The 23,240-nt window shown below is 46.8% G+C and overlaps 1 protein-coding gene across 3 annotated transcripts in view; it reads left to right on the top strand.

The window, feature by feature from the left end:
• The window catches only part of LOC144159288 (arylsulfatase B-like), a 44,822-nt gene that overhangs the window by 11,253 nt on the left and 10,329 nt on the right, over nt 1–23,240 (top strand). For 2 of the 3 annotated variants that reach the window (XM_077690683.1, XM_077690681.1), the window contains exons 2-5: nt 14,594–14,687; nt 16,690–16,849; nt 19,324–19,436; nt 19,938–20,048. In XM_077690683.1, coding sequence (XP_077546809.1) covers nt 14,594–14,687; nt 16,690–16,849; nt 19,324–19,436; nt 19,938–20,048 — 478 coding nt within the window. Of the gene's footprint in view, nt 1–13,059; nt 13,213–14,593; nt 14,688–16,689; nt 16,850–19,323; nt 19,437–19,937; nt 20,049–23,240 lie in introns of those variants that run through there. The other variant, XM_077690682.1, reaches the window with a different exon arrangement.

The following is a 23,240-nucleotide window of genomic DNA, read 5'->3' as shown; positions in this document are numbered from 1 at the left end:
GCACGCATAAACCGGCAACCGGTGATGGCGCATACTTAGGCGTGGAAGACACCGGCGAAAATGTCGCTCGGAAGGCCTTCCAAGCTGAAAAAGAAATATGAGCTCAAGCCGGCGTTCCAACTGGGGAAGTTTCTCTTCTACCGGGAGGGATTAGCAGCTACTTGGCGAAACGAATTTGAGTGGAAACGGCGACGGCGGGTTTCAGTCGTTTTAGGGGGCAGCTACCTGCGCTTCGCGGGAGCGGCGTGTGTTTATGTCCGCGTAACCGAGTGAGCGAACGCAGCAGTGTCGAAAGAAAGAAAACGGAGAGGAGCGTCTAGCGAAAGGTCAAGGGGAGTACGGGACACGTGCGGCTACGGCGTCATCTCTCTCACTGCCTTTCCCTCACACACGTTTCATGCGTAGCCATCAAGGATACCCCTGACGCTTTCCCCAGACGCTGTTCCATTCTCCGCTAATCCAAACCACGTGACGTTTGCGCGGGAGGTTCAAGCACGATATGCAACAAGATTCTCGCTGCTCCCCTGTGCGAGGCTAATCCGAACCCCGTGAAATTTGCGCGGGAGGTTGAAACACGATTTGCAACGCGATTTGGTCGGCGGCGGCGGCCGCGCACTGCGAGGTAGCAGCAGAGTAGCGCACGCCGCCTTACGTTCGGTGATCACGCGAACACTTCTGAGACGCAGCAGAAATGCGCCGTGACCGAGAAGACTGCAGCTCGCGCTGCGGACACATTTGATATTAGGGAGGGTAGTAATCGTGAGTGCATTTTTTACGCCCATCCGTGCTTCTGTTTATTTTTCGCGATCGTGTGATAACCGCATACCGCCGTTAGCTGCCGACTGCGCAACTTGCCAAAGGGGCATCGGTGGAGGCGAGGGGGAAAATAGTTGTGCGAGACGTCAAAGGTGATAAGGAGGAGCCGGGGAGCGGCGCCGAGTAAATCGATGACACCGGAATAAAAACTGGGTGGGGAAGGGGGGGGGGGGGGTAAGATATATACTGCTTCGCAGTAATATATGCAACAGGGCTTCATGAACAGTAGAACTATACTTGGAGAGAAGGCAAGTCCTCTTGGCACCATTAGCTGCTTTTTTTCGGATTCTTTCCTAGGATAATTTTCTTGGGCACGCCTTAAGGCCCTCACGAAGTAAGCAAACTCTTCATTGGTTTGCGCCATGAATTTCCAAAATGCTTCACAAGAAGGCCGCTCATATCTTCTTCACCCTAATGAAGTGGTTCGTACTCTCAAAAGGGGGGGGGGGAGGGAGGAGATTTGCCAGCAATTGTAAGCGGCGACTGTTTAGTTAAGCACTAAAATCGTAAATATGAGAGTAAGAAAATAAATATAACCACAGTTATTTCGTTGGGACGGGTTAGAAGAAACTAAATCATTGTATGACGTCTCTCGGTTTCATATCGTTCCCGTTTTCCGTTCACTTCGTCGTTGACGTCTGGGGACAGATCTTTCGCCGATCTCCTGATTGCCGGCTGAAATCATAATAGTTCAGCTCCGAAAGGCAAAAAAAGAGAAAAACATCCGATAACACCAACGAAACAGTCTCGATAGTTAAGCCAAAAGCAAAGCGTTATTGGGCAAATGGATTGGGCTCATTTTGATCCGTGAAACATCAGGATCTGTCTCATTTTCAACATGAACTGCGATCTGCCTACACGTTTTCCGGGCGCTATCTCAACTATTTTCTCAACTCCTCTTTTTTAGGGGATATTCCTCGAGTTTTTCTTGTCACTGCAGTTTTATCCGATTTAGCTTCGGTTTCTGGATGTGGCTCATTTCGAAAAAAAAAGCGCCTCATATGTTTCGGAGGATTTTCCCCTAGCTCTCCTTGAAAGGCGTCGGAAGCTGTGGCAATCAGCAAAAGTTAACCGCGACAACGACGATAAAGTAACTTTGGTGTACGACAAACGTAAAATAAATAAAAGCTTGTATGTGTGCGACCATATGCGCAGAATAAGCGAGGGGGAATAAAACAATCCCATGACAATTTGCCTGCAAATCCACGGACATCCAAAGCGTGACGCATCAGGAACACTACACCGCTTTCACTGCTGTGTTTTAATGCGAGAAGTATTGTTAACAAAGTAGATCAATTAGAAAAGTTGGTTATTGATTGTAGCGTTTAACGCGCCGACGCAACGCAGGCGATGAGGCGCGCCGTAGTGGAGGGCTCCGGATTAATTTTGACCACTTGGGGATCTTTATCGTGCGCCGAATCTCGTACACACGGGCGTTTTTGCTTCTCGCCTCCATCAGAAAAGCGGCAGCCGCGGCCGGGAATCGAACCCGCGACCTCGTGCTCAGCAGCGCAACGCCTTAGCCACTGAGCCACCGAGGCGGGTAAATTAGAAAGAAAAGTTGTTTTTGCTGTATTCCCCTGAGTTAGTAGTTATAACAGAGACGTGGCGACATACTAACCTACATGATTCCGAAGTGATTCCTTCGTCCTATACCCTGCTACTTACCGATCGTGGGAGGGAGGGATTGGGCGCCGCTATTCCCTCAAAAACGGTGTTTCATTTCTCGCCCAACAAGGCATCCCTAACCACGAAAATACCTGAAGCAATATTAAGGTCAATAATAATTTAATTTTTATAGACGGCATCTACAGAAAAAATAACGCCCCTGAAGATTACCTGATTCAAATGCACGATTTTCTTTACTAGAATGTAATGGAGAGCACTAAACTTGTGATAACCGGTGACTTCAACCTCGATGGCATTGACTGGGATCAGCTTACAACTGGTAGTCATGAAGTAAACGCCTGTGAGCGGCTTTTAACTGTAATAATAGCTTCTCGCTATCTCAGTTGGCAAAAAAACCCAGGTGCATACAAGTTAGCGCCCATTCAGAACTTGATCTTGCGTTTTCACCCCTTCAGTTAACCCCTGAAGAAAGTATAGAAAAGGGCATTTCTGATTTCCAAATGCTTTACTTACGTTTCGTAACCAAAATCAGAATGCCAGCCGCAACAATAATATCTCAAAGGCTCCAATCAAGCAGTATAAGAGGGGAAACGACAAAATCAGTATCCATCATGTAGAAATAGTGTCCAAGGAATTTTCGTGTGGTTCTGATACAAGCATTAATTACTTATGGTTAAAGGATAAACAAGCAATAGTGTTTTGCGAAGCCTACTTCATTCCTTATAAATAGAAATGTGCAGAGCGGAAAACACCTTGGATTACACGTGGGATCATTCATGTGATTCCAAAGAATGCGAAATAACAGAAATAATTCAGCAGACATAAGTCAGCTCGCACGAACATGAAAGGTGGTAAAAAAAAGGTACTGATAATTTATCTACACAACGCTTACAAGTTTTATGATAAATTATATACGTCTTGGGGATAATATTCTAAGCAGGTTGCCCCCATAATCACGCTGGAAGTAGCGGGTGCTTATGTAAGCGATGCAAAATCAATTTCAAACTGCTTCAATAAGCATTTCAAATCTGTTTTTCACACGTGCTCCTGCCGTTGCAGCAATTCCGGGGGTGAGATAACAGAGTCGGGCATTCTAAACTTGCTTTTGGAGATTGACGTCAAAAAAAAGTGCCGGTCCTGATAATATATCAGATGTTTTTCCTTAGACGATATGCTGAACAGCTGGTTTCATTCTTGCGTGCAATCTTTAAGGCGTCTCTCATGATGGCCACCCTGCCCGAAGATTGGCTTTGTGCAAAAATCCCTCCCATTAATAGAGGCGGCAACAAACTGCAAGCAGAAATGTACAGGACAATCTCACTAACAAGTTGTTGCTGCAAATTGATAGCACGCATCCTCAACAAAGCACTAATAAATTGCTTCGAAGAAAACAATCTTCTATACCCAGAATAACACGGCTTTCGCAAGGGCTTGTCCACGCTCAATCAGCTTCTTGAAATAACTCAAGAGTTTGCTTCAGGAATAAATTCCTATCTAAAAGTTGATGTATTATTTATTGACTTCTTTAAAGCCTCTGACCGTGTCCCGCAAGTTAATTGGATTAATTAGAAAACTGATGACAATTACATTCAGAACATATTGCGGGTAACAGCTTATTTATCAAACCGCAGTCAGTACGTAGCTATCAACAAATTGGAGTCCGGCCGTCTTGAGGTTTTTTCAGGCGTCCTGCGGGGATTCGTCTTGGGGCCCTTACATTTTCCTGTATATGTTAATGTCGTCGCAAACTGCGTTGGAGATGGATACCGTTCAACTGTTTGCTGACGATTGTATTGTTTATTCAATCGTGCGTGACACCTCGGACCAATTAAAACTAAATCGTTCGCTCTGTACTACATCTTGTTTGAGTGAAACCTGGAACTTAAAAATTAACATTAGTAAAATAAACTGCACGAGCATAACTCCCCCAGATTTCACCTACACTTCGAATGGCTCCGAAGTGTCACGAACAAGTTCTAAAAAATATTTAGGCCTAACTTTCACGCCTACGTTGAAATAGGATGAAATATGATGCGCATATTGAAAACACGTGCACCAAAGCGTTCAGACAATTGTGCTTCCTGCGTAGAAAATTGTCGGCAGCACCGCCTGACCTGAAATTAACAGCATATAAAACACTTGTAAGACCCATCCTTGAGTAGGGCAGTTTAGTTTGGAACCCACAACAATATCTTGTACCCAAATTAGAAAAAAAATTCAGAATAAGACCCTCCATTTTATTTACTTTAAATATTCTAGACACGACAGTGTAACTTCACTGCACATTGAAGCACCTATTTCCAACCTGTCTTCACGTCGTCGTGTTGCTTCTATAAATTTCATGTACCCTTTGTATAAGGGAGCTATAAACGTAAAGAAAAGTGATTACATGCAACCTCCACATCGGTACTCGACAAGGGCCAATCATGAAAAACATATAAGGCCCTTTAACACGCGTACAAATATATTCAAGTATTCTTTTTTTCCGTGGTCCATGGAAACGTGGAATGTATTACTACCCGACGTTATTAACGCCGCATCAGTTGACAGCTTTGTTAAGAATGCAGAATTGTGTTTCACTTGGTCCCTAGAACCGTAAAGGCGTTCGGAAAATGTGCACATTATTTCATCCTGTTTTTGTGCGTAGTCTAGTCGAGATTACAAGGCATACCGTTGTCACCTGTTCTTTCGCGCATGCTTTTGATTTTGCACTTTATCGACTTGTTTTACCAGATGCTCTGTGGCATTTGGAAGTGTCCCGCTGCGTTATGTCTGTTAGAAGAGCCCCTGCAATTTTATTATATGTTGTTCTTCCCACAGCTGCGTGGAAACTAAACCACACAGTTGAGTAAGCGCATGTCTTTTAATTTCTTTTTTGCGTGCTTTGGCAATGACGTGGTCGATTTGTAATGTTTCTTTTATTTGACCCTTCAGTAAGTATCGATGCGCGGTGGTCCCATTGTTGTACCGACGCGCAGTGAACCCATTTTTGTATTCATGCATGTAGTGCGCAGAGAGCGCCCACTTCCAGCAACAGCCTAACAAGGCACAAAGTATTGATAAATAAAAATAAATAAGCGCTTTCTTTTCATTAGGGAGGGGAATAAATGAGTTTGGTCCTGCACGTGTGATTGATTGATTGATTGATTGATTGATTGATTGATTGATTGATTGATTGATTGATTGATTGATTGATTGATTGATTGATTGATTGATTGATTGATTGATTGATTGATTGATTGATTGATTGATTGATTGATTGTGGGGTTTAACGCGCCGACGCTACGCAAGCGTTGAGGCGCACCGTAGTGGAGGGTTCCGGATTAATTTTGACCACCTGGGGATCTTTAACGTGCGCCTAAATCAAGAACACACGGGCGCTTTCGCTTTTCGCCCCCATCGTAAAAGCCGCCGCCACGGCCGGGAATCGAACCCGCGTCCACGTGTGTCTGGAAGCGGGGCTGATACCAGAGGAAGTTCGCATGGAAATTTCCGCCCATAAAGTATGTCCACCTGGGAGAGCACCTTTTTAGCAGCGAAGCTGTTTGACAATCCATAAATTTCGACGTCCGAACAAACCCCGGCACATATAAAATACCGAGTGCACGTGAGCGCATGCCTCTCGGCGACCACCTAGCGTCCCCGGCGAACGTTTCCCAAGCCAAGCATTGGCCGAGATTGGGCAAGATTGGCAAAAAAGGAACTTCAGCGTTCACCGTAATCGTGGCGACACTCTAAAAAATGTAGGAAGCTCACACTTACAAAGATGGAGTCAGTGTCCTTGCGACAGCGAAGAAAAAGCGAATCGGCTGCAATCGCGGACTTAAACCTTCGTGATGGTCGTGAATGTTGCGTACAGCTTCGCTACTTTCAAGTCATACGCATAAGGGTGAGTTTCCTTCACTTTCGTTGCTTCGACTTATTTGCTCCGCGACATTGTAAACAAAGCCCTGGCAGAAAAAAAATAAACTACGGTCAAATCACGGCGACAACAACCACGTCACCCTTTGTGGCCCTCAGCGGAGCCCCAGTCCACACGCTTCGCAATATTGCCCAGAACATCCACTTTTGAGCTGGGGCATTAAGCGAGAGCAATAAACAGTATTGTTAATTTCATGCCCAACTTTTTCACGGCGTACGTCTTGTATACCATGCTTTTTTGTATTTTTCTATGGGTCATATAATAAAAATTTGAATACAATTGAATCATTATCAATAACAAGGTGTGGCGGCATGTTCACTGAACTTCCTACGTCAAAAACTTTGTACACTCGTCTATACCTTTTTAACACGAAACTGTTTTATTCCGGGATACAGGAAAATTTCAGTGACGTCATATCCGCCACGGAAATGACGCCAGTACAACGAAGCAAGCGGCCTGTAAAGGGTGCACCCCTGCACACACGGTCTTCTTGCGGGGAAGCAACCTTTAGCACCAAAAGTGCGTTATATTTAGGGATGCTCGTTTTCGGGTTTTGTATTTTAACACGCAGGTGTTTTATGCCGTGATACACCAAGATTTCACTGATGTCATATCCGTAATGGAAATGACGCCAGTACACCTTTGACGAAGCGACGCGCCAGCAAGAGGCCGCTCGCCAAGCACACCCACAAAACAGCCGGCGACCCGCAAATCATGCTCATCTGCAGATTTCGCTGCACATTTCACTTTCGTGTTTTATCGTTTCCTATGACAGAGGAATCAACCACGGTTTTTTTTAAAGGCGATAGCAGGCGGAAACAATGCTTTCCATGTTCGAAAACGAGCTCTTTAGGCCACTTTTCTGTGTGCCGAAAATTCCCGAGAAAAGAAGAAAACCTTACTCAGCAAGTGGTCACAGAAGCGCGGTAGCCACAGGCCGAAGGCTGGTGGCGACTTGGGAGATCTTTTGACCAGGGCTTCTTGTACAGTCCGGTCAGAGCTCGCTTCTGGTGATTAGAGGGAAGGGGTCTTGGGGACACTCCCATATGGCATGACTTAGTGAGGCGTGCTTCCCACAGAGGGGGCATGCGGACGAGGGAAATTCTGTTGGATGGATGTGATGGAGGCGAGCTCTGCTTGGGGAGACGTCCGTTTGCAAGAGCCACCAAATACGTGCCTGGCTTATCATAAGGGATGGATGAGGCGGGGGAAATTGTCGATGTGAGAGGTGGTAGTGCCCTGCTATGTCATGAAATGGGATTAGTCGGTCTCTGGCGGAGCGCACCCCGTGGTGAGGAACCATACTCATGCCGGCTCGGTGTGTCGATGCAAAAAATTCCCGAAACCCTACCATTCCTCGTGCGAAATGCCCTAAGAGAACTTGGCATTACCTATCAGTTTGCCGACAATTTACCTATGACTAGTTGACCTCTGACGAGTGGCCCTGTGACGAGTGGGACAAGACCCATATGCGTCATACATAAGGCATCGTGTATTTTTCAGTGCTTTTCCTCCTCCACGAATACGCCGCTGGGTACCGTGTCACCACGAGAGACGTGGCAAACTCGGATGTTAAAATTATGTATACTTTATCTACCGGAATATATACAGCATACATACAAGACAACTGAGATACGCCGCCGTGGGGCTTAGAAAGTTCTTGCCGGGGTCTAATCGGTTCCCCGGAACTCTACCCGTGACCTGCAGCAAGGTCGACAGAAGAAAACTTTCTTGCTCTCAAAGGGCCGCACATCATGCTTTACCCTTCGAGAGAAAGAGGGTTCAACCTAGTTCAAATCAGTTGAACTAGGACTCATTGACGTTTCAATGCATTTTCTATGCGAGCCTACCTCTAGTGTGCCCTAATGCTTCAACTCGTAAAAAAAATTAAAGCCGTTCCCCTCAATGTGAAAGCTGTCGGAAGTGCAGAGCAGTGATTCGCCATAATGGGTGGTGGCGCCGTTATCCGCTCACTGCTGCCACCCATCACGCTCTTCGCCACACTGTCTCACTCCTTTCTTGATGAATATGCAATTCAAATTTCCCGCCTTCGCAGTGCCCGCGCGCCCCCTGCCTGAAACTGCGCCAGCGGGAGTTCTGTTATTTTTGTGCTTGCTTTAATTTTGTATGCTGTAGCTGTTTTGCATCACTTCGAACACGTAATTTTTTTCTTGTGCGGCTGGAGGCTTTCTGCGTCATTTCGAACGCGCCATTTTTTTTCTTGCGTGGCTGGAGCCTTTGTGCGTCATTTGTAATGGTCCATTTTTTTATTCTGCGGTCGCTTTTTTCGCTTACTATCGTAAACACCAACCCAACGAGCGTTCCTAACTAAATGAACGCGGGGGCTACCGGTTATATAGACACATTTTGCCTGAAATGTACTACCGACGTCAAGACCCGCCGCGGTGGCTCAGTGGTTAAGGCGTTGCGCTGCTGAGCCCGAGGTCGCGGGCTCGATTCCCGGCCGTGGCGGCCGCTTTTCTGATGGAGGCGAAAAGCAAAAACGCCCGTGTGTTCGAGATTTCGGCGCACGTTAAAGATCCCCAGGTGGTCAAAATTAATCCGGAGTCCTCCACTACGGCGCGCCTCATCGCCTGCGTTGCGTCGGCGCGTTAAACCCCACAATCAATCAATCAATCAATCAATCAAATCAAAACTATCGACGTCAAGTGAAACGCGAACAGGCAATTATGATCCTGCACGCACAAATGGCGCGATTCTTTCCATGCAAGCCAAAATGACGCATGGCTTAGTTACAAAAACAAAGTTGGGAAAAGTGGTTTTCCAAGTATACCAATAGCGTGCCATTATATGAACGCTACGAACAGTATTTTTCAATTTTGCACGTTCTGGTACATATTTCCGTGTTCGCGTTTCATTTGACGCCGATAGTACCTGCAGTGTTCTTTGCGCTAAGCAACAGGGAGATGAAAGTTAAACCGCGTGGTTTTCGAAGGATCCGCGCGACTCACTGACGACAGTACACCAGGCTACACTTAAGTCCGTTATCTCACTGTGCCGCCTGATTCCGGCAGTCGCTTGACATTGACCGTTAACGAGCTACGACGACAAGGCGAGCCCATAAAGTGTTGTGCACTTAAAAAAAAAAAAAACATGCAACAAGTTTGACCGCCAAATCAACGTTCTTCGTTCGGGCAACAATTCATCTCTACCCACACCTCGGTATCAAAACGCAGCGTAACGGCTATTGTTTGCCAGTCATGTGCTGTCTTCGTTATTCGCAGTCGGCAGATGACGGCCCGGCCGTCAGCGTTGCCACGAAGAAGTCGGCTGTTTTCTTTCTACACTTATGCTTGATAAACAAACGCTGACGCGAATGCCGGGAATTTCAAAAAGTGAACTGCATGCGGCACGTGGTGGCCAACGCCTGCACCACTGACCATGAGGCGCAAAGCTGGACATGCGTGGTTCTTGACCGTCTTAGTAGTCTGAAGTATGCCTTGTCCCAGCTTACTGCTTGTGGACGGCGTAGTCGCAGTACTCAAGTGACTCACGTAGCTCGTTTGAAACGCTCTGAACCACGTATAACGCTCATTGACTTGCCCAATGAGCTGCGTCTTCGACGAGAGAAATGTTACGGCCCCCAGGGCCTTGTGATCTTGGCTGCATTAGACTTTGACACCAGTGAGGAAGATGATGTCACCTCACAATACTGAGAGCTAGACAATAAGCAAGAAGACGACGATGGCTGGTAACCTTATCAGCCATCTTGGCTTGCCGCCCCTTTGAAAACAAATGCGTTCCTCGCCAACAGCCCCCGGGATTTCACCATAACAATATCATGGTGGCTGAAGCAGGCTTTGATAAGTGGTCTTGGCCAAGCAACACTGAAGCAAGACCATGTGCACCGTACAGTGCTACTTACCGGCACAAACTCGAATTCGCTTTGTTTTTTATTATTATTATTATTATTATTATTATTATTATTATTATTATTATTATTATTATTATTATTATTATTATTATTATTATTATATTATTATTATTATTATTATTATTATTATTATTATTATTATTATTATTATCCGGTGTCAAAGCCTTTAACTAACGCCGTCGGTTTAAAGTGTAATGCTTCAGTACTATACGGGAGCTTGGGATTTCATGCATGCAGAGTGGTGGGGAGCGTATACCTGACGATGTGTAATAGGCAAGAGAATATAAACAGGCAGCGAAAGTGGTAAGGTGTGCTCCAAATGCCCGTTTTAATTAATTCATATTCTTTGAATGCTTTACCTATAATTTCATACTTTCGCTTTCTTGTAGACAGTAGCAGAGTCCTTCAATGCAGTAAAGCATTGAAGGACTCTGACACTAGTCAGCCGCTGTCGCCTTCCCGCGCACTAGCAAACGAATAAAATTGTCATATGGTTTTCTACTTTTCGAAATTTCTGCTTTTTTTTTTCCGCAAAGGTGATCAAAAAGTACTCATTAGCATCGCCTTCCTGAAAAATGGCGACTTTTCTGGATCTTTTTCAATCATTCACTTCAAGGTGGCAACTTTTTTTGGCTACCGTCGGCAAGGCGACTTTTCCTTCTTGCGACCTGGAAACCCTGAAGACCTCCATCCACGGCGGTGTTCTGCGAGCTCGCGCTCCGCGACGCGACGGAGAGTCACAGCTCAGAACAAACTATTCGCGGGAGAAACCGCAGGCCTGGCTGCTTCGGTGCCTCCATTCAATCAGGGCCGCCGCCGAAAACCAGTGCGCTCGCGACTTCATACCTCGTCTCTCTCTCTCTCTCTCTCTCTCTCTCTCTCTCTCTCTCTCTCTCTCTCTCTCTCTCTCTCTCTCTCTCTCTCTCTCTCTCTCTCTCTCTCTCTCTCTCTCTCTCTCTCTCTCTCTCTCTATCTCTCTCTCTCTCTCTCGCTCTCTCTCTCTCTCTCTCTCTCTCTCTCTCTCTATCTATCTATCTATCTATCTATCTATCTATCTATCTATCTATCTATCTCTACATGTTGCGAAATTACCTGCGAAAAATTGGCCGTTTTGCCGCACGGGTGGCGCCGCAGCAACAAATTCGCAGTAAATTCGCAACATGCAGGACAGTCTTTCTGTATAAATGTACACTTTGTTTCACGTGGTACTTTTGTTGTCGTGATCAAATATCATCTCGCTTTTTTCACCACAACTGTACATTTTGACGTAGTCTTTGTGTTAACAATTTTGGGGCCATTAGTCGAAGTACAAGCTATAGACTCCTACGCAATATATTGGCATAAAAAAAAAACAGAGGTCAGACTTGTCTTGAACCGTCGCATGCGTGCAAAAATGAAAAAAAGAGAAAGTTCTTGGATGACAAAGCGACAATAAAACAAAATGTCCACCCACGAGTTGTTTGTTTCGTGCTTTTGTCATTTATAATGTCCGCTCAGTGCTTTGTTAGTTTTATTTTAATTAGTTCTTTACTTCCATGTTTTCTGCTTCTATGTTTGTTAAGCATATGTGTTTATATTTGTTCTGTATTCCCATATTTCTTTATTTCTTCTTGCATAGACGAGATAGAAAATTGCAAGCAGTGATAGCAATTCTGCCACGACTTTAGGGAAGTGCGAAGAATTTTTTTGGTAAATTATTTTATTTTTCTTGTTCGTGACCGTTAATAGTTACGTGTTTTCAGTTACTAGTTTCAGTTAATAGTTATGCATATTATCAGTTATTAGTTATGTATTTATTATTCCGCTTTTCATCCCTTGAAAAATCATATAAAGGAGGTTGAGGTGCTAATGGTGATGATGATGACTGCTATTGGTTTCCCCTTTGTAGTGGGGTGATGACCATCTTACCAAAATATCTGTCTTATCTGTCTTACCAAAATATCTTACCAAAAAATATGTCGTCTTACATAGGACTAATATACCTATGTTTTATATTCTTGGTTTAATACTAGCGCTGCTTAGGGCAGCCCCAAGAAACTTATCAGGCACAAAGTACTTTTTTTTTTCCTGTTACAGGTGGTAACTGCCCTAGGCAATATTCCCCTCTCTGCTTTTCGTCCACCAGCATTCTAATCTTCTTTTCGTCACCTCGAGAGCATTGAAGTTAACTTTTTCCTCTGTGCTAATCTTAAATCCTACGGCTTTTTGAAGCCAAATATTTCCCGCGCAATCTCAGCCCCCTACAGGCCCCCCTACAGGCCCCCCTCAGCCCCCCAAAGCAGGCGACGAGGCATGCCGTAGTGGAGGGCTCAGGATTAATTTTGACCACCTGGGGATCTTTAACGTGCGCCGAAATCTCGAACAAAAAGAACAAAAATTTTGGCTACGCCATCGCAGCACTGTGGATCCCAACCAAAGCACCGCGCAGGTATGCTGCCTTCGGCACAAACAAAGGCTTCATGGATTCAAACGCGATTCAAACATTCACAAAAAAAAAAAAAAAAACGAGCCGGCGTAACTCGGCCTTGCGATTTTCCCCCGCTTCGCTTCGCTCGGGCAATGCCGCCATGTTGTTTAGCCTGAAACTTTCCGATAGCCCTGATTCGCCACGAGGAGGTCGGTTGGAACCAATCAGGTCGTCGGATGATGGCTGGCGGATTCTTGTCGGAATGGCAAAACAAGTTGGCCAACTTCTGGAGGAAGGAACTTCTCTGCCGGAAGACGTCGCCGGTGGATTGCTTTTGGCCGGAGGTAGTTACCTTGCAGGAGATAGTAGAGAAAACTGGGTACGGTGACGGCAGACGCATCTGCTACGTTTCACGCTGATGCACTGTACGAGGTCGGTTCGTACGGAGACAGACACGGCCCCTTTATAGCAGACATTGGCGCTGCTTGTTTGTATACAGTTTGCAATGCTTACGAGAGATGACCAGCAGAATACAGCTAACAGGTAAGCGTCGTTAGCGGAATGGCTGAAATCAATATGTTCACTTCTTCTTATACGCGAAGCTTGTCTTCGTGAATTTCTACGGGAAGTGGTTTATTAGCGTCCCTCGATTTTTTTTTTTCAGTTTGTTCTAAGATGAATTCAGCTCAATGTGGCAAGTCTGCTAGTAGAAAAGGGCTGCAAGTTACGTTCGACAGCAAACGCGCCAAAAACAAATTAAGACCCACTCACCCGCTATGACAAGCAACTCTAAATAATTTGACCAAGTAACTGCCGCACCTTTTATAGCGTGAACTGTCAGCGAGGGCTCAGTGGCTAAGGCGTTGCGCTGCTGAGCACGAGGTCTCGGGTTCGATTCCCGGCCGCGGCGGCCGCTTTTCTGATGGAGGCGAAAAGCAAAAACGCCCGTGTGTACGAGATTTCGGCGCACGATAAAGATCCCCAGGTGGTCAAAATTAATCCGGAGCCCTCCACTACGGCGCGCCTCATCGCCTGCGTTGCGTCGGCGCGTTAAACCCTACAATCAATCAATCGAACTGTCAGCGAGGTTACATTTCGTTCACCGAACGCGTTCGAGATAACGAGACTTAATGTTTGATTGTAGGGGTTAACGCGCCGACGCAAAGCAGGCGACGAGGCACGCCGTAGTGGAGGGCTCAGGATTAATTTTGACCACCTGGGGATCTTTAACGTGCGCCGAAATCTCGTACACACGGGCGTTTTTGCTTTTCGCCTCCATCAGAAAAGCGGCCGCCGCGGCCGGGAATCGAACCCGCGTCCTCGCACTCAGCAGCGCAACGCCTTAGCCACTGAGCCACCGCGGCGGGTAACGAGACTTAACCAATGTTCCGATGCAGTGGCTTGAATTCGATAGATAATAGCGATCATGGCAGAAGGACACTTTCAAACGTGACCAATCCCGCTTGGATCGGCAAACCGACTGCGCAGCTATACCCGTCTAAGTATACAGAGCGAGGCTGATTCAGGGCCACTTTCATACTGCGCATCGCTCGCCACGTGTCCCGTGCTTGTTAGACTAATGGCTTTTTTTTTTCTCTACACAACGATACCAAAGTAAGGCACGCGGGTAATTCTGTGGCAAAGATACAGGCGATAATACATGATTTAGTTAGAGGTGGTTTTAGCGAGTGACCCTTACCCAAATAAGTTCAATTTACATAAAAAACGCCGCTAAAAGTTTGACTTGCTCTGCCGACGCTTGTGTTACAAAGCAGTTCATACAGTGCCGATACACATTATCTAAATCTACGCCAACATTTCGCCATGAGGATGAAATCTTAACCGATACTTCACGCTATACCGCTTTTACTCTCTAGTTCCTACAAGTCCGTGTCTTCTTCCTTATACCATGCATTTTTTCCAGAATGATATCAATCGCAATAATGTGCCTGGTGCTGTCAGCAGCGGATGCAGCCAAGAGCCCGCCACACATCCTCTTCATCCTTGTCGATGACGTTGTGAGTGCAGGGGTTTATTTTTCCAACCGGGGTAACCCGCGGGCAAACCTACGTGAACGATAAAGCAGGGTATTTGGCCGGAACACCGACCTTTCCCTTTCCGAGGGCCATTCCTGTGGCCTTGTTGGTTAGAACACTACTGGCTTTGTAGCAGCACTTTTTAAAGATTATAGTCTTTCTTCGGCTACTCAAACGCAGAAATTTTGGTCTGTCTGTCTGTCTGTCTGTCTGTCTGTCTGTCTGTCTGTCTGTCTGTCTGTCTGTCTGTCTGTCTGTCTGTCTGTCTGTCTGTCTGTCTGTCTGTCTGTCTGTCTGTCTGTCTGTCTGTCTGTCTGTCTGTCTGTCTGTCTGTCTGTCTGTCTGTCTGTCTGTCTGTCTGTCTGTCTGTCTGTCTGTCTGTCTGTCTGTCTGTCTGTCTGTCTGTCTGTCTGTCTGTCTGTCTGTCTGTCTGTCTGTCTGTCTGTCTGTCTGTCTGTCTGTCTGTCTGTCTGTCTGTCTGTCTGTCTGTCTGTCTGTCTGTCTGTCTGTCTGTCTGTCTGTCTGTCTGTCTGTCTGTCTGTCTTGAAACAATAAATTTATTTTCAAGAAATCCCGGTATCAATGATACAACGTAACAACCAGAAACAAAGAAGCTGCTCAATAGTCTTATATACCCACTGCCAAATCTAAACGTCTAAGGCCAACATTGTTGAACAAGAACAAGCCATTACGCAAATATAATGCATAAAATCAATGCGTAAGTGATATTTGCAGTGTGCCTTTATTATAAATTCATTGATGATTGTTTTTTGCGATAGCAAATGAAATACTACATCAACGGCAGAAAACCGTCGTCTGCTATTGCCAGCGCTACTTCCTGGCGGCATTTAAGAAATCAAACGGCAATAGTAACGAAAGGTTCATTAAAGAAAATTTTAATCCGAGCTCTCGACATGAAATATGCATTCCAAATCAAAAGGTGGCTGCCACTTCCTAACCAATTACAATGCACTTTTTTTTTAATTAAAAACAAAAGATAATGTCTGATGGCAGCGAAAGTGCGCATTTTTGAACAGGCGCACAGCTTGTTTGCGTATAAACGCCGAACTCGCAAAATGTGAAGAGAAAAAAAATATTCGTTCCCTTTCCTGCTCTTTCACCTCAAAGGCGACGATATACCACAGTACACGCAATTGGCAGTGCCAAATGTGTTTTCATAAACCAAACACAGGCAAAAAAATTCCCCGCATTTCCCCGAGGGGAAGAATGTGAAAGTGCGAATGCACGAGTTGAATTTGCGCGGTTCGGTAATGTTCGCGAAAGAGAGATCACACACACACACACAACTACAAAGAAAGAAAGATGCATTTATTCACAGACACCTATTTGTGTTGTCGTTGTACTTGATTGCTAGAGCGGATCTCAGCTTTGAAATTTCGTGTCAGTACTCCTTTAAGCAGGTGCATTAGCCCTTCTCACGCCCGATTCTTGGCCAATCCCCCACGTGGGTATGTGCCATGTCAGCGGCCAGGCAGCGCGCGCCCATCTCCCCCCGTTGCCAAGGAAGACGAGGAGATTCCTGGCCAATCCCCCACGTGGGTATGTGCCATGTCAGCGGCCAGGCTGCGCGCGCCCATCTCCACGTGCGCGGACATCGCCGGTGGACGCAGGTTCAGGGTCGCTTAAGAAGTGCATTGCACTTAAAAATGTCCATACCACGACAGTTCCCGCACTGCGATTTGTGACGCCGCGAAATTCGGAAAAGGGACTGGAGGTGTTTGTGAAGATAGCCTGCAGCTGTATCGGCTTGGTCATTCACCCAATTTCGCGTTACAAAAAATTGTTGCTACTCTCGCAGCGTCCCAGAAAAATTGCAGGTCGTTTTTTTTTTTTTTTTTTTTTTTTCTGGTTGTACGATAGGATTATTCGGACGCAAAGAGCAAAAATCAGCGTCACACTGACCCAACCTCTTCGAGCTCAGAGCCGAATCCTGATTGCCCCTCGCTCACCCCAATTCACGCAGGGCTGGGCGGACACGAGCCTGCTGGGCTCCCACCAGATCCCAACACCGAATATGGATGCTCTTGCGGCCAACGGCGCGTTGCTGAGCCAGTACTACACCCAGCCGACGTGCACGCCTTCCCGGGCGTCTCTCCTAACTGGAGCCTATCCCATAAGGCTGGGTAAGCAGAGCCACACGTGTACACGCTGTTTCGAGATCATTGGCTGCATCACGCTTGAGAGCTTTTAAAGGTACCCTGCAACCCTCTTTGAGCACTGCAAGTAAATCGGCGCGACGTTTAGATTACACTGCCAGGAATACCTGACCCAAATATTACACGCTCGCGTGAAGCGGTGAGCGCGCAAATCGCTGTGAAGACGCGGAAAAACCAACCACGCTCTCTTCGATTTTCGTCATTATGCGCCCCTGGCATGGCCTAAACGACGTCATTTGGGCCATGGCTATCCTATTGGCTGTCGCTGGTAAGCTTCGCGGCCTATTTTTCGCATTTCCTGTGCCGATCCGCCGTCGGCGGCGCTGTGCGCCAACCTCTTCTATGCCTGAATCTGTACTTACAGTTTTGGCATTTCTTATGTGTTTTGAGTGCGCGCGGAGTTTGAGTGATGAACTCAATGCTCCCCTTTCAACGATACCACTCGGCAACAAACGTTTAATGCTTTAAAAACGCCCTACCAGCTTTAGCGCTTGCTTGCTAGCAGACAGCCATGCCTGCTTTTTTATGGCGCCAGACCGGAAATAGACCCCTCCACGTTGCGGAGAAAAGGAGAAAACTCCCCGGCCTGTGATATATTCACGGCCGCCGAAGAGAACGCCGCGAGCCGCTGCCCTCTCCGGGAGAGAGCTCGCAGCTTTGGTCGCGCTCTCCGCGGTCGAGTTGAGAGGGAACAATTACGCGCAATTTTTCATCGCGCGTAGTTTCGGTGATAGTGAACGGACAAAATACATTCTCCTTTTCTCGTTTTCTCCGCAACGGTGAGGAGTCTATTTCCGGTCTGGCGCCACAAAAAAAGCACGCATGGCTGCCTGCGAGCTCGCAAGCGCGCGCTCATGCTGGTAGGACATTTTTGAAGCAATAAACGTTTGTTGTCGAGTGGTTCCGTCGAAAGGGGAGCATTGAGTTCGTCACTGAAAATCCGCACACACTCAAAACACAAAAGAAATGCCAAAAGTGTGCGCAAAGGTTGAGGCATAGAAGAATTTGATACACAGCGCTGACGACGGCGTATCGTCACAGGAAACGCGAGAAATAAGCCGCGAAGTTGACCCGCGACAGCCAATAGGACAGCCAAGGCCGCAATGACGTCGTTTAGGGCATGCCAGGGGTGCAAATGAGGAGAATTGAAGAAAGCGCCGTTGGTTTTTCGGCGTCTTTCACAGCTATTTGCGTGCTCACCGCTTCACGTGCATGTGTTATATTTGGCTGAGGCATTCCTGTCAGTGTAATCTAAACGTAGCGCAGGTTTACTTGCACTGCTCAAAGAGTGTTTCAGGGTCCCTTTAATTCCTCAGCTAACTGCGCAAGCTGGTCTGGAGACAGAAAAGATAAAATGGCAGCGTATTAAACGTTTGAATCGCGACGGCAACAAAGCCGGTGAGGGACATGGGATCGAAGACTGATGATGCTTTCAGTACCCAAGGTTGCAAAAAACAAATACATAGTCAGGTGCCCAGGTCTGTAATCCTGTTTATGTGTTTCGGTGTTTTTTATTCTATCTTCTCTCTTTCTCGTCTAGGTTGCTCTCGCATTTGTTTACCTCTTGAATTTTCAGTAGCATGCCACTGGTTCCCGTAGCAAAAGGGTTCAGATATTCTTCTCCCATTATTTGGAATCATTTACTGCCCATTTGAGCATGCTCACTTACCACCCATACACTTCGGGAAGTGCAAAAAAGAGAGGCCTGATTTGTACTCACGCCTGTTGAATGTTGACGCATCGCATTCGTATGAGCCTGTAGCGTTATCCCCTACACCGTTCACTAAAAATTAAGACGTTTACGCATCACAAGTAGACTTCTGTGTGCCAGAAACAGGTTTTATTTGAGTAGTAACAAAGGCAAGCGTCGTCATCATCATGATCATTAGCCTATCTACGTCCACTGCAGGGCAAAGGCCTCTTCCATAGATCTCCAATGATGCCGGTCCTGTGCTAACCGCGACCAATTTATCCCCGCAAACTTCTTGATCTCATCTGCCCACCTAACCTTCTGCCGCCCCCTTGCCACGCTTTCCTTCTCTATAGATTTACTCTGTTGCCCTTAATGACCAACAGTTATCTTGCCTTCTCATTACATGCTCTGCCCACGTCCATTTCTCCTTTTTAATCTATACCAACATGGCCTTAAAACGCGTTTGTTCCCTGTCCCACTCTGCTCTCTTCTTTTTCTTTAATGCTACAGCTATCATCTTCCGTTCCAATGCTCGCTGAGTCGTCCTCAATTTAAGTTGAACCCTTTTAGTGATCCTCAAAATTTCTGACCCGTAGGTGAGGTAATGCAAGAGTACAGGAGGTTTAATACAATGCCTCATGCACAACACTAAGTTTGCGTTACAGCAAAGCAGCTTGCTATAACAAATGTGGCATATTGGCTTCTTTGCTGAATGGCTTTTCATAAGTGTAACATTGCTCTTACGCAGGTCTCCAGCACGACGTACTCCTCCCGGCTGAGTCCGGAGGTATCGATCTCAGCGTTCCAACGATAGCGGAACAACTCCAGAAGCTCGGCTACCGGACGCATGCTGTGGGAAAAGTAAGTTTACGCCATGGATATTACACTTCCGCTGCGACATGAGCTGTAGGAAATGTTTGAGTCAGACAGGGGAAAAAACAATTGAGAGAGATATAGCTTCAATGAATACTGAAGAGGTTAACCCCAGAAACGGCGGTACTTGCTACTTCAGACGGAGTGAACATAGTGAAGGTAAAGAACAAAAAGGGGAAGAGGTAAGTAGTAACAGTGAATAAGATAGAGAAGAAAATGGAATTTGTTCGAAACGCAGAAAATATTTACAGCGTTAGGAGAAAAAATCTGAGGATCTCAAGGTTAAAGAACCTCGACTAATCTGGAATCAGATAAAACAAGTCCAAGGAGCCTTTGTCCATTGCGCCGCGTCAGCATGATTTTGCCACGGACCAAGAAACTGATGCTGTTCGCGTATAGCAGTCGCACAAGAGTTCTTTTCGCTGTTATCCGCATTGTCTTATCTCGCACTCGTTCTAATTTTTTATCATTTTCCCGCCCTCTTTCTAGTGGCATCTCGGATATTCGAACGCCAGCTACACACCCACGGGGCGAGGCTTCGATACCTTCTTCGGTTCTTACAACACGTGCAAGTACTACTTCGGCCACACCTTCAACTTTGTGAGCTCGCCTGTTACAGGCGTTGATTGCTTCTTAACAGGGAAGCTGTTGAGCGAATCGTAATTTTTTTTGTCTCCGCAGTTAAAAATACCTAGAAATAATTGCCGAGCATGCGCTCGTGAACGCGCGCTCGTGTGCGCGGGCCTCGCGGTGACCGCCCGAAAGTTAAAAAACCAAGAAAATGCCTAGCGCTCGTGTGTGCGTGCCTCGCTGTGACCGCCCAGCGTCGCCGGCGCACCTTTGTCAAGACAAGCATAGACACTTAAAGGGACACTGAAGTGATATGTAAACATTGCGGGATTACTAGCGCAAATTGTAGTCCGGAGTCCCCAGGCCATGTTTCGACCACTCTAGGCGCGTTTACGCGATTTTATTTAGTAGAAAAACTAATTCGAAAATGCTGTCCTCCTCTCTTTACGCTCGCCCATTTTCTGTGGCGTTTTCGTGTGACGTCAGGAGGGGATGAGCTGGCAATTGGCTGCGCTACTGCACGGCTCCCCGGCCTTCAGACAGAGTCAGTCGGCCCAGCGTTTCGTCCGCCGGCCGCCGGCGGGTCGTCGCAATCAAGGAGGTTACAAAAAATTGCTTGGTCGCAATTCGTTCGCTTAGTTGAAACGAAGCCAGGACACGTTTGTGAATGGAAGAATGTGCCTTTCTTTACTTGGTTTGTTTGTACACTGTATCTCGCTCCAAGTCAAGGTCGCTTCACACAAGTGCTGCACAAGCGCACATGCGACGCTTCGCTGACTGGTACGCCAGTAGGAAAATATAAGGCCTCTTGAAGGCGGGAGAAGAGTCAGCGAAGTCAATATAGGTACTAAGGAAATAAAATCAACTGATATTTTTACCGTACAGCGTAAAACTAGGGCGCGGGAAGCACTTTTTTGCGCTGGGCGAACAAGCACAGCGGTCAGCAGCACGACTACGCATCTGCGAACGCTTTTCCGTCTACGAAATGCAATTGCTAGACGTGAGCTACTGTGGAAACTCGGGCGACGCTTACTGCACGAGCGCAGTACAACAAATAGTCACCTAAGCTGCTTGAAATGCCAAAACTAAATAAAAGTGTAAACCGGTTGTACAATATATACCCTATATTGGCACGGCCTTCGCATCCCGCGCCGTGGCTCAGTTGTCTGGGGCGCTAGGTATGTCCCGCCGAGTGTTTTGCAAGTCACGATTTCGAATTCCCGCGGGTACGTGCTTTTTTTTTTTTTGTAAGTTAACTTTTTTGTTTTCCGCCGATGTTTTCTATATTGAGTTCACCTTTTTTTGGGCCGCAACGTTCATGGCTACACGAACTAGTTCACAAAACGCGCGCAGGCTGGCACATGCATGGCGCGCTAGCGAGTTCTCGTTGGCGTGCTGTTGCCATAAGCACCGACTGCTTGCAGGCAGTGGGCACAGGCCAGAATGAACAGACCCTTGGCCTGGTGCGAACACGCTTTTTACGATACAGGCATGAGGGAGGCAAGCTTCAATTATGGGGTAAAAGCGCATGACATTTGGGCGTCTACGGGTACGCGGAGGGCGTTCATGCACTGCGTAGGTTTCGGCTAGTGAATGCTACGATTCCGAGCCGTCCTAGAAGGCTTATCTTTATGCATTTTTACAGCTGACAACATGGCAGAAGCGCGGTACGATGATTACTGAGTCATTGAGAATGCCCATCCAACAACGCCACCGGTTGTGTTTTACAGAACCGAAACCGAAACCGAAACTTGTTTGGTTGCTCACCTTGGGCATCGTCCAATCACGGTGCCCGCTCCTCCTAACGTCACAGCTTCAGTTGGTGCGGCCGCCGCAAACCGCGCATGGTAGTTTTTCTTCTTTCGCGCTTTGTAAAATAATTACCGATTTGTCAATCGTAAAAACGATGAAAAGTGTGCTAATTTGAGCCAGTCTACATAGTGCAAGCAAAAACGGGAGCTTGACAAATTCACTTCAGTGTCCCTTTAAAGGAGATTGTCCAAGATTTCCCCCGCCCCAACAAAAAAAATAAAAGAGAGAGCTCCAGTGTTTGCTATAATCGTGGAAACACTTGCTCGAAACGAGAAAGACACGTCTTGCGTACGGCTCTCCAAGGTGATGTCCAATGATTATCCCTCCTAAAAAAATGCGACAAGCTCACACTTATAGCCACAATGATGGAGTAAAGGTCGTTGCTGTTGCGAAGAAGAAGCCAATCGGCTGAAATCGTGGACCTAAACCTTCGTGATGGTCGGGAATGTTGTGTACAGCTTCGCTACCTTCAAGTCTTACGCGCTACTGCAAACTTCCTTCATTTTTTTTTTGTTTGTTTATTGCCATCGCCAGGTAAACAGATAGGAGCGCCGACACTGCTGATTAGATGGGTCTGACAAAGCAATAAGGAAGAGGCATACATTCTATAAATTAACTTGTATCACCGATCGTCGCGCACAAGTAGAAAATTCGACGAATAACGATGCCAGACGTAGGATTCGACTTTAACAGATTTAATCTGCGATGTCAGATCACTCAGTGGGGGAAGCGAATGTCTGCTCTGGATAAGGTCTCAGCGCAAACCACACTTTGAGTCAAATCATATAATCGGCCTCGTCATCGGCCTAGTTTGCTAGCGGGATCGCAATTATTGGTCGATCAGGTGCGTTGCGGTGAAGCCAGCTCCCGGAATTTAAGAATGTAGTTTACGACTGTACTCTTGCAAGTTACTCAGCGACGAAGCTTTTTTTTTTGTTGTTGTTGTTAACGAGAATAATACAGACCTTTGTTATAACCTCAGACTGTTTTCTGGTACACAGCTTAACGCGCAACAAACTTGGACAGCTGGTAAGCGGAACTTGTCAGGGAAGTCTGTGATGTAGTTATAACGTATATCACACGTCTATCTCAGTAACAACTAACCGTGCACACTGGCTCATTGTCGCGAAATTCATGTCCCTCCTTGACGGGTTTTTTTTGCCGCTCGTCATTTCTTGCCGTTCGCCGAGAGGAGCCGTACCGCGAAGCGAAGGAATGTTCTCGCCGCCCTTGTCGCACCCGGGTCGGCTGGCCATGTGTTTCGGGGAGAGAGGTGGGCGAGAGTGCCGCGGCCTACTGAAGGCTGCACCCCGGGAATTCTCGGAAGACGCGCGGCCCGGTGGACGGTGTGCGTGGTGCAGCGCGGGGTTTCCGGGAGAATGGGCTGAGAACTGGTGGTGGCCGGACGTA

The sequence above is a fragment of the Haemaphysalis longicornis genome, unplaced genomic scaffold, assembly GCF_048455015.1.
Source record: "Haemaphysalis longicornis isolate Haplotype H1 unplaced genomic scaffold, Haemaphysalis longicornis Haplotype H1 scaffold_10, whole genome shotgun sequence".
Taxonomy (NCBI): domain Eukaryota; kingdom Metazoa; phylum Arthropoda; class Arachnida; order Ixodida; family Ixodidae; genus Haemaphysalis; species Haemaphysalis longicornis.
Note: the sequence above shows the minus strand (reverse complement) of the source record. Positions and strands in the feature narration are given on the sequence as shown.